Raw genomic sequence first — 11,911 nt, 5'->3', positions numbered from 1 at the left:
AGGACCAGCAAGCGCGTCCCTCGCCCCCCTCCCGTCTCCAGTCCAGCTCTGGGAGCAGGCTAGGGAGAGCGCGTTCTTTATTTTCCCGGGGCTGCTTTCCCCATTTGGTCCTTCTAAGATTTTACTTAGTGACATCGAAAAAGATCCTGCATGGTGACCTTCCCCAGCATCGCCCTGAGCTCATGGCAACACTCTCATGAAAGGAAACTTTGTTTTCCTCCAGGGGAATGACAACAAGGCGCAGAGGTATAATGTAAAACTATGTTTTTCTTTATTGGAAAGACATCTACAAGGTAACGCTTCTCAGTCCGCTGGCTGCACATGCAGAGCCGGGGCGGGCTGGCGGAGGGTCCTCGGGGGCCTGCTTTCCGTGAGATGGTTAGTGCAGAAAAAGATCACGCTGCGTCACAATTAATTTGACGTGATTAATTTTTGCTCTACTGGCGTCATACGATGACATCCATGAATGTGTGTTTCCCAAATAGAGCCTTGACATTAAAAGGTTACTCCACAGCCTAATGTTAACTTTCGTACACACATAATGCTCGGGGTCTATATAAAAATATCTCTAATTGTGTATCGGGGGATGTATGTCTAGATTTTCAGTCTGTTAGCATAATTAAGCCCATCCTTCCCCATTTTCAAACACAGCAGGTATTGTCTGACAGCTCCGGCTCCGTGTCTTCGACTGGATATCCGTGGGGGTAAAATTTTAATCTCTCAGCCTGGAAGCTGCATTGCCCGAAGCCAATGACCCTGCTGTTTTCTTCTTGGAACCGCATTGACAATGTCTTCACACTGATTCATATCCTACCATTTCTCTCAGGGACACAAACAAAACAAAACCAAACCCCACTCCAGCTGAAGGTTTCGAATGATTTGGGTAAGTGGAATTCCAACACAAAGAAATACCTTGTTTCCCTCCTTTTAAGAACTTTTGATTATAGTCAAAAACCATTTCAAATAAGAGACCACCCACCCAGCTCACAGGCCTCTATTGGAGAGAGAGCTCACTCATTTGACTTGTTTAAAATATGTAAGAAGTAACCTTATATTTTGATGTGCGGACTTCCTTGGGGAATGTTTTTGAACTGAAGAGAAAAAGTGCTTCTTGTTTTAAAAAAAATAAACCTCTTTTATTAAAAAATTCTTCCTTAAAGATGACCTATATATAACCTCGGTGTTTTAAAATCCTCTATCACGTCAACCGTGCTTCATTCTTTCCTGGCTGTCTCTTTAGTGTTCCACAGTAAGACCATGAGCACCCTTGCTAGTTGCTAGCCTTACATTTTAGTTTCTAAAAGTCTATCGTCAGTTGAGGAGTGGTGGGAGACATCCTTCCCAGAGCAGTCCAGGGAAGGGTAGAAAGAAGGGAAAACTTCCCCTGTTGGGAAGAACTGAGTGAAGAGATCATTAATAATTCAACTCCTAGAATGGCCTCTGACCTGGTCACCTGTACAACTGACATTTTGGACACAGGACCTGGCAAACCACACCACCATCCTGTCCCTGCTTGGGAGTGTTCATTCCAAATAAACGTCCACGGGATGATACTTGCTGCAGGACGTTCCCAGGGGACAGAGAGAACAGGCTCTCTCACGATGCCACAGGATATCTGGGCTATGAGAGACCACAAAGGCAGTTAGGGAACGCGCCCATTTTACAGATGAGGACACTGAGGCCTAGGGATAAGATGTAACTAGCCCGTGGCCACATGGGAATTTCACTTGATGCACCTCCTCACAGCTGTGCAAGGTGTGGATTCATACGGTCCTGCTACTAATAAAGCAAGAACACAAATCAGAACAGAAAGGGGGGAAAACCCTCCTGCCCAACTGAAAACCGAGTGCAGTTTATCAAGTTGCTTTGTTTTGATACTAAAACTGAAGCATGTTCTGAAGGATTTTTTTTTTTTGACAGTTGATTTAAAAGCATGTTTTTCGCCTACTATTTGTTTGACTCTAACTTATAAAAAAATCACATTTACAGGATTGTGTGTCACATAAACTTGCAAGATCGGATCAAGACTATTTTTGATCTCAGTACCTTATTAGATAAGACTAAGACGAAATGACTTGAAACTTTCCAATGTGGGATGAAAACTATACGTTTTGGCCGCCGCAAAACCCCCCCTTGTTTTTGGACGCATGCTTCCAAATCCCACCAGAGCCAGGAGGAAAAGGGAGGTAAGGGGCTCGCTGGAGAGAACGCGCTGACACGAGATGGAAACACTTTGTCATAGTTTTCAAACACCCGGTGCTCACGAAAGCACGTCCTTCGGTTAGTCTACATCTTGGTTTCGCTGTCAGCGGGTTTCTCGGTGTCGCTTTCCTGGGCAATCAGCTGATAGGGCTTCTTCATTTCATTCTCTTCGATCACTGAGTTGCCCATCTCGGCGTCCTGGTTCTTCAGCTCGTGTCGAGACAGGTGCTCGACGATGCCGGCGCCCAGCGAGTCTCCCAGCACGTTGGTGGTGGTGCGCAGGCGGTCCCTGGGGAAGGGCAGGAAGGGACCGTGAGGCTCCAGCCCCCGGCTCCAGCTCGGGGACGTGTCTGGAAGCATCTCTTAAAATTCTGCGTGGTGTGTCCCCCAGCCGCCTCATTACATAAGAGACACATAATCTTTACAAGAGTTATTAAAAGTCATAAGGACATATAGGTGATTAATTTTCAGTTACTAGAGTGCCAACAGTGGGGGACGACCCTTCCCTTTCACCTTTTATTAAAAATTTCTCTCTGATTCTCCTTCCTACAACTCACCTTCCTTTACACCAGCGGTTCTCAAAGTGTGGTCCAGAGACCCCCTGGAGGCCCCTGAGGTCGAAACTATTTTCATAATAACGCCATAATGTTATTTCCCCTTTTTTACTCTCATCTCCTCATGAACGTCTTGCACAGTTTTGCAAAGACTACCACACAACACCAAAGATACCACAACCGATTGAACACAGGAGCAGTGAGGAGACTCCAGCTGTCTTGTATTAAGCCAGATTCTAAGGTGATTTGCAGAAATGTAAAATGATATCATTCTTTCCACTAAACCTTTGGTTTGGAAAATATTTTTTTCATTAAAACGTTATTTATGTTAACATGCAATGAACTTATTAGTGTAACCTTTAAATGAATTCAGCATTTTAAAAATTTCTAAGTTTTTCTAATATGATACGTATTGATAGATATGACCCACAAAGATAAGAGCTTTTTTGGTCCCTGATAATTTTTAAGTGTAAAGGAGTCCTGAGACCAAAACCTTTGAGAACCACGGCTCTCTACTTATAAAAGTCCTCACATCAGCTGAGGGCCAACTGTGGGCCGGTCGGCGGCTGAATGCTTTCCATGGGTCATTGCACCTAATCCTCACAGCACCTTGGGGAGGTAGGTGATGCTCTCATCACCATTTAATAGAAGAGAAAACTAGGATGGGCGGGTAACCTGCCCACTGTGCCCCGCACAAGGCCCAGATGTAAACACAGGCCCAAGTGACTGTGGAACTCACGCTCTCAGCCCATCTCCCTCCCCCGCACCTGTCCTGCCTTGGGCACATGTAAGGCTCTCCATGGCCGTTAGATCGAGCGGAGTCAACACATGTTGACTCGGGCATCAACTGTATCCTTCTAGGCACTCACATGGGGCATCCTGGGGAGAGAGATTTTTGCAAGTGGATGGGAACTTATGAGAGAAAGGAGGCGGAGAACATCAGCTGGAAGGGGGAGGGGAAAGGGCGGGGGATGGGGCCTGGAGGGTACTTGTTTTGGAACCTTCCCCAGAGCTCAAACTCAATCCCACTTAAGGATGCCGGCTGTGTCCCCCTGTCCGGGGCTGCCCCGCTCCCTGCTGGGCTCAGACGGGAACATCTGCGCCCCACTGGGATGGGAAGCACAAGGACGGAGGGCCCCCGGCAGCGTGTGAGGCCCGCGGTTCTGTTCCAGCCGCCGTGGGGTGTTGTGCAACTCAGACATGGCCTTGCAGGCTGACAGCGGGTTTCCCAATCCCCGCACGGCTTTATGGAGTGAGAAGTGCAGCAGCCACATGGGCCCCGCAGGCTGATAAGGGAGTCAACGCACATGGCGTCTGGGCCTTGGTCTCCAGCTCAGGGCTGGGATCAGGCCATGAAGACAGTTAATTCCCGGCCAAGCTGCCCCACTTGGGGGAGCCCTTTCGGCAGGCATGCCAGGCTGCCTGGTGCCCTTGACTGACCGAGGGGGGTCCTGCGACAGGGAGCCTGCACGCGGCCCGAGCATACTCACAGGAACCAGTCGACGGCGATGATGAGAGTGATGTCGTCCGTGGGCAGGCCCACGGATGTCAGCACGATGACCATGGTGACCAGGCCGGCCTGCGGAATCCCAGCAGCCCCAATGCTGGCAGCCGTGGCTGTGATGCTGTTAAGAGAAGTCGCCAAACAGAAAACATTTGTACAAATCTCTCCAAGTAGGACGTGCACCCTGCAAGCACACACAGCACAACGTCTGACATGCAAGTGAGCAGAGGAGGGTGTGCTTTAGAAAAGTGTACGTGAGACTGAAAACCCCACTGAACGAGCAAGCACGTTTATCAAGTGCTTATTACATGCCATCTGACAGGCTGTACATGGCTTGTCTCCTTGATCCCCACAGCAACCCTGAGGAAGCTGGTCCTGTGATGATACAGTCATTTCTAAATGAAGACACTGGGTGGCTACAGGCTTTTCACATACCTGAAATGTTTTGTCAGGTCTAAAACACTGCACAGTTCAATAACAATTTGTTTCTAATAACCCCTTTGTCCAACATGAGGACTGTAAAGATACTGAACTTGTACGGTTAATGAGGTCCGGAAAAAAATCAGGTTTATCAATTAAAAAGCAAAGTGATTATGAACAAAGTTCTGTAGCACTGTAAGTATTTTTTATGGAGACGGCGTGGACCTGGTTTGTAAGGCACATACCCTGTCCGGGACTCAGCTTGTTAAATACCTATTTGATAGGCTGATGTGAGAATGTGAAAAAGAATTTAAAATAGTTAAGCATCACCTAGATATAAAGTATTAAGAGAGTAGTAAGTCTGTGGAAGAGACTGTTCGTGGTCCCCCCACATTGTTCCCCTTCCACCGTATTGGAATTTGTGGCCGGGGCCTGGCTGCCCAGCATGAAGACGCGTTTCCCAGCCTCCCTCGGAACAGCTTTGGGCTCAGTTCTGGCCAATAAGACATGGACGAAAGTCATCAAGCAGCTTGCAGGCTGCGAGCCTCTGCCTCTGCCCTATGGCTAAAATCTGGAGATGGTGGCAAGCCATCCTGCACTATCGGGGTGAGGGTAACACCCCAGGGATGATGGAACCATAGGCCTGGGTCCTTACACCATGCGGCGCCTGAGGGCTTTGTGGAGCAGAGCCGCTCCACACGAGAGACGCGCAGTTCTGTCTCACTCAAGTCAGTCACTGTGATCGTTATTTTTAAACCCTGTCACATGCAACTGAACCTTTTTTGTAACTCAGGGCTTTCCCCCCAGTATGCCAAGGTGTGCCTGAGAACAGGTTCCAGCGAGCTGAGACATTGATCCCCCGCCCTCTGCGTGGCCAGACTGGGCCTGGGGCTCCCAGGACTCCCAGGCCAGTCACCTCTGGCCACGATCAGTTTCATCTTTTTTTTAACCCAAAGCATCCTATATCATTTTTCCAATAACACAAAACATAGATACAGAGTATAACATAACACTATATATATATAAATATAAATGTATGGGAACTGTCAGGGATTTAAAATGATGAAAGGGACATAAAAACTAAATGCCAGCCAAGAATCTGAATTTGATCTTGGTCTAAGGAAAAAGCTATAGAAGACATTTTTGGGACAACTGGGGAAATTTCAATATAAGCTAGATATTCTGAAAGTATTTTTAAGATTCTAACTATTGTGGTTATGTAGAAAACTATCTTCATTCTTAGGAGACGTATACTGAACTGTGAGCAGGTGAAATGTCATCGAGGCAGACAGAGACAGAGACGACAGAGAGAGTGAGAGATGGAAAGGTGGTAAAACGCTAACAGCTGCTGGATCTAGGTAGATGTTTGCTGTAATACTCTTTCAACTTTCCTATATGTGAGACAATTTTTATAATAAAATTTTGTGAAAAAAAAAATCTGACTTATTTTGGTCTCCAAAATAAATTGATAATTGTAATTAACACACAGGTACACACAGTGAGGAGCAGGGTCTGATCTAGACTGTGAGGCTTAAACTCTCCACTATAGTTGCTCGTCGGTCTGAGCGCAGGACCTTTCAGAGGGATGATCCATGTGCACGTGGACACGCGTGGGCTGTTGCGGGAGAACACCAAAGAGACTAGCTAGCAGCAGTGGCTGCCTTTGAAACCGGGATTAGGGGAAGGTATGGGAGGAAAAATTACCTTTCACTAGACGCTTCAACTGTAATTGTTAAAAAAAACAGTCCCCAGAGATAAAATTCTCGACCTATCTGTCAGTGTGGTCTGACATCCATTTTATACTCCCTGAAAACTGACCCAAGAAAAAATGTTAATCCAGATTTTCAAGTAGTTTTATTCTCTAAAACTGTCAATAAAAGCTAACATATTTTAATGCCTTTAAAACTGAAGTATAATCTCACTTTTTTTAAAAAAAAGATCTATACTATATATTTTGCAAGAAGATGTATTTTTCTATTTCTATGTATTACAAATTTCTGTGTCTTTCTTCAAAGAGAAAGATCTAGTATATTTATAGACGATGTACTGATAAGTAAACCAATCAAGTGGCAAGCACTATGTACGCTGTGATTCCATTCATTACAAATAAAAGTGTGTGCATAAGAAGAGGTCTTGACACACCAAACATTACCAGTGGTCACCTACAGAAAGGCGGGGAGTGAGGGTGGCAGGCAAGTTCCACTTTTTACCTTATGCATTTCTATATTATTAGAATTTCATTATTAATGAATGTGCACAGCTGCGATTTTAAAAACCCATAAAATAACTAAATATCAACAACAAACCTATTCCCCCAAACCCCAACCTCCTATTTATGTGTGAGCCCCTTCCCCACCGGTTCCTTCACCTAAGCCCGATCACCGGCTCACCGTTTAAAGTGATTTTTAAGAAAATGTTGTGTGGAACTTTCCTCGTACCTGATTGTAATAATCTGTCCAAAGTTCAGCTCAAAGTTGTTCACTTGAGCGATGAAAATGGCAGCCAGAGCCTCGTAGAGGGCGGTCCCGTCCATGTTAATGGTGGCGCCCACCGGGAGCACGAATCTGGTGACCCGTTTGTCCACGCCGTTGTTCTCCTCCAGGCACTTGAAGGTGATGGGCAGGGTGGCAGAGCTGCGGACAGGGGCACAGGCCGGTCAGCCGGCCACGCGAGCGCGGGCCCGGCCTGCCTCTGGCGTCTGGACGGTTCCCTCCCGCTCAGGGGAACTGAGTCAGCGCTCGTGCAGATGGGAAGCAGGGTTAGGGACGGTGCGGGTGCCCCCGCCGGGCCACCTGGCAACCTCCTGCTTCTGGGTTCCTCTCTGAGGCCTCCCGTGCCAAGTGACTGCCGTCTCTCGCTCAGGCAAGTGCCAGCTAGAAGGGGGAGGTGACCGTGGGCGGGAAAGGAGAGCTGGTTTCCACTTCGTGTCCCCAAAGGGCGCACAGCCAGCTGTTCCTTACTTAAATCCCGGGCCCATTCGCATCAGCAGCGAGGCCGGGTCACATGCCTGGGAGTCTACACGCCCCCCGGGCCCCTCCACCTGAGCCTGAGCCTCTGGCCCGAGCGGAGCCGCACAGACCTTTTCCCGCAGCCGCGAGCCGCATACGCACCTGGAGGAGGTGCCCAGGGCCGTGATGAGCGCCTGCAGCAGCCCCCCTATGAACACCCACGGGTTTTTCCGCGTCACCAAGAAGTAGAGGAGCGGCAGGACGATGACCGCGTGGATGAGCAGGCCGATGATGACCGTCACGGTGTACATGGCGAGCTGGCCCCCGATCACCCCCATGTCCTCCATCTCAACAATCTTCCCCGCGATCAGGAAGAGGATTCCCAGGGGGGCGTACCTGTGCGGGGCAACGCGACAGTCGGGGGTCCGATCGCCAGCCGGCCCCTCTACGGAGTGGCCGGGGGTCAGAAGGAGAGAGAGAGAGAGAGTTCCCTCCACACCTGTCTGCCAGGGCACTGTGACGACCTGCCGTAACTGGGGACTTCTTTCTTTTCTTTTTTAAATATAAATTTGAATCTAAACTCCACAGAATTAGGCTCTCCTCTCAGAGTTTCTCCAGGTCACATTTGTTTGATCCTAAGCCCGTGAGAGAAGCCAGGGGCGCGGGTTTTGTTACCCTCCTCTTTTTTCCTGGGTACCCTCTCACACATCTGGGTCACTTTTCGGGCCCAGATGTCATGCCCCCCTCTCCCCTGACTCCTGCCCGCCCCCCCAAGTGCTCTGAACCTCCAGGAGCCACCAAAATGATACCCAGACTTTAGGAAACATCTCCCCCATCAGGCTCTGATCCCCGAGATAAAGCAAGAGGCACACGACGCCATGTCAGTGTTTAGATTCGCACTCAGCTCTCTCATTCAAGGCCGCTTTTATTATTTCTTCCCCTGTTGCACATGACCTACAATATTACTTAATATTAGTCTTCAAATCAACTCTTTTACTTAAATGTCTCCAAAGAGGAAATTTTGTTACAGTGCAAATAGAAAACTAGTACCATTTGCCATACACAGAAGGCAACCATAAAATAAATTCAGAGCTATTAAAAATTAATAATGTGCATGTATCTACCACCATCAGATTACAGGTGTTCTAATTAACTAATTATTATCCACAGGCTACTAATGCCATCTGAGATCTTTCCCCTGTGGGCTCGGCAAGAACGAACAACTGAGACACAGAATGACGGTACATGTTGAAACACCCTGGTTGCTTAAAGGCCCTGCTGCCTGCATTTGACTCCCCCTGTCTGACGTGGGCAGTAAACGTCAACCAAACTCACATTACCAGAACCAGGAGGCCATCATCCTGAGGCAGAAGGGTCTGCTGGGCACTGGGGAGGACTATTTCAAATAGAAAAATGCAATGCTTCTTTTAGAAGTCCTTTCAAAACACAGGCCAGGAAATTATAAGAGTACCTGCTTGCAGAAATGTAATAACTCAACGTTGAAAGTGCAGGCAAAATGCACAGCTAGAAAAGCTACATGTGAGGTTCATTCAGCAGCCTTGAATGGGCTTCTTTCATAAAAGAGGTGAAAGGTGCAGGCATTTTCATAATATGAAGATAAATGTCCACTTTCAGCCCTGCCAAGATTTCAAAGGAGCGCCCCCAGGATTTCATCTGGGGGCTCCTGTGGAGACCACATTCTGATCGGTCTTTGTGCCCAAGTTTTCATATCCATCTTGTGCAAACTTCTGAAAAATGAATTTCTCTGGGCTTTGGTGGCAATTAAGACAAAGAATATTTTTAATCATGTTGGTGTGTATTTTTCTTAGAAATGGATGACTTCCTGCCTCAGGTGCCAAGAAGGGGCCTGAATTAAAAAGAAAGGCTAAACCAATCAAAGGGCTCTCTCCCTGCTGGAAAGAACTTACTTCCCAAGGTCAGTGTTCCTCTTTGGATTTAGTCTTTTCCTTTGTCCCGATCTCAACTTTATTTGGAGGAAGTTTGTTATGAATTGTGGGCTGGCATTCTACACTGCTTCCCATGAGTCCCCAGGCACGCAGCAGAACCACACTGGATTTCTTTCTTAGGGCTCAGCCGAGCAGGGGTCTCAGTTTTTCTGGTGGTCTAGGGGCGTCCACATTTGTTTCTCCTGCTACTGAGAATGGTCTTCTCCAGTACTTTGTACAGCTGGTTGGCTCCTCCCGGTCATTCAAGTCTTAGCAAAAAAGGCCACCTCCTCAGAGGCCTGTTCAAGGCACATTTCATGCCTCCTCCCCAGTCACTTTTTATCACATCACATCATCACATCACATCACATCACATCACATCACATCACATCACATCACATCACATCACATCACATCACATCACATCACATCAATCACATCACATCATCATCACATCACCACATCACATCAAATAAAACCTACTGTTCTATTTTTTCACAGCACTGGTGACTGAAGCATATGGTTGATTGATTGGTTTATCTTCTGTCGCCCTTAAAAGAATGTAAGAATCAGGACATTCCTGTATGTTTTCTTCATGGCCATATCCATAGTGCCTGGCATTAGATGCTTGGTCTACAGTAGACACTCAATAAATCCGCCGTAAATGAATAACTAAATAGATCTGAAATGGCGGGATGAGAAATGGGATCCCATCAGCACTGAGGTAAAGGAGTTGACATCTTTCAAGGACAAGTAAGCAAATTTATTGAGAGAAGCTTGCAGACGGGTTCAAGCCGCTACAAGCCCAGAGAGTCGTTGACTTTCTTGTGTTTACCAGAAGGAGATCATTGCAACTAGCCATCCTGCCTGGTGGCATCTTCCTCAGAACAGGACACATGTGGACAGCAATAAGCACCTTGTATACAGCATATAGAGCTAACGAAAATACGTACCACATTATCACTGCTACCAATCTCATGATGGCTTCGTTAAGAGAGTCAAAGAAGTCTCTCAGGGCTTGTCCCTGCTCCTTCATGTTTCCAATCACAAAACCAAAGCACATAGAGAAGACGACCAGTCCCAGGGCGTTGACCCCGTTCACAGACCCGGGAACTGGGATCATCTCCTCTGTGATCTTTGAAAGAGTCTCCATGGCCTCCGACACGTTGTTTATCACCGCACCCACGAGTGTTTCATTGGACTGGACGGGCACTTTAAAGCTTCTCTTCTCATAGCTGGTTTTAAACTTAAAAAGAAAAGGCACAACAGGGATTTAAGGTGGTGATTTTTTTTCTTCTTTGAACTTTTCTATTGTCCAAATTTTCTGATTATACATTACTCTGCATTCAAATAATAGTGTTATAGAAAGTATCTATCTATCTATCTATCTATCTATCTATCTATCTATCTATCTATCTATCTATCTATCATCTTCTATCTATCTATCATCTATCATCATCATCTATTTATCATCTATCATCTACCTGACCTGTGACAAACCCCTACTACTTCAACACACACACACACACACACACACACACACACACACACACACACACACCAAATCATAATAGGAAACCCATATCTGGTTGAAGATGTTTGACTAAACATACACATGTGCTTTTGCTTTATTCTGAAACTCTAACAAAATGAGTGTAATGGCTTTTAAAAAACGATAAATCCAAATCCAAGTGTTCACAGTAGTCCCTTTACTCTCAATGGGTTCGCGCCATGGGATTATGGACAAATCACCTAACGTCGTTTTGGTCATATTCGCAGCGCGACTGTGAAACAGGGATAATTGTGCTGGTTTTACCTCGCAGGGCTGCTGTGATGATCAAATTACACAGAATATATGAGAACATCTTGTACATTTTAAAGTGTTAGACTAATGCTGGCTAATGGTGCTCCATAACAAAGCTCTTCAGGGACCAGACCTAGTTGGAGATTTCAGTGGATATTGAAATTTTAAATCTCAAACAACAGTCTTTAAGGCATTCCTGATAGTATCAATTCTTAAGACTAGGTGCTTGGTGAATAGCTGATGATGACAACCCACTTCTCAAGTCCATAGTGGCACTTCTGTTCTTACTCAAGGGATGGCATTTTCCCCATAGACTCTACATATATGTTCCAGACAGGCAATGCTGAGTATATTACTGAGGCCAAATAAAACAATTTAGCCCACCCCTCTATGATTTTAATGGGGGCATAATTCCTGGCCTTCACGTTGACTGTAGTCAAGCATCAGGGAGAGGAGTAATATATGGATATTGACTGGATCTAGAATCTAGGGGGAAAAAGCACAGCTGAACTTTAAGTGCTGGGCCATTTCTT

At 46.5% G+C, this 11,911-nt stretch overlaps 1 protein-coding gene across 2 annotated transcripts in view; it reads right to left on the bottom strand.

Annotated features, from left to right (window-relative positions):
- Positions 1 to 247: 247 nt before the first annotated feature.
- Positions 248 to 11,911, bottom strand: part of SLC1A3 (solute carrier family 1 member 3) — a 67,838-nt gene continuing 56,174 nt past the window's right edge. For both annotated transcript variants that reach the window (XM_081133247.1, XM_081133248.1), the window contains 5 exons: positions 10,528 to 10,820; positions 7,791 to 8,024; positions 7,119 to 7,313; positions 4,247 to 4,381; positions 248 to 2,491 (listed from right to left, as the gene is read on the bottom strand). In XM_081133247.1, coding sequence (XP_080989373.1) covers positions 2,287 to 2,491; positions 4,247 to 4,381; positions 7,119 to 7,313; positions 7,791 to 8,024; positions 10,528 to 10,820 — 1,062 coding nt within the window. In that variant the 3' untranslated portion in view covers positions 248 to 2,286. The remainder of the gene's footprint in view (positions 2,492 to 4,246; positions 4,382 to 7,118; positions 7,314 to 7,790; positions 8,025 to 10,527; positions 10,821 to 11,911) is intronic.

Source organism: Miniopterus schreibersii, assembly GCF_964146895.1.
Source record: "Miniopterus schreibersii genome assembly, chromosome: 3".
Taxonomy (NCBI): domain Eukaryota; kingdom Metazoa; phylum Chordata; class Mammalia; order Chiroptera; family Miniopteridae; genus Miniopterus; species Miniopterus schreibersii.
Note: the sequence above shows the minus strand (reverse complement) of the source record. Positions and strands in the feature narration are given on the sequence as shown.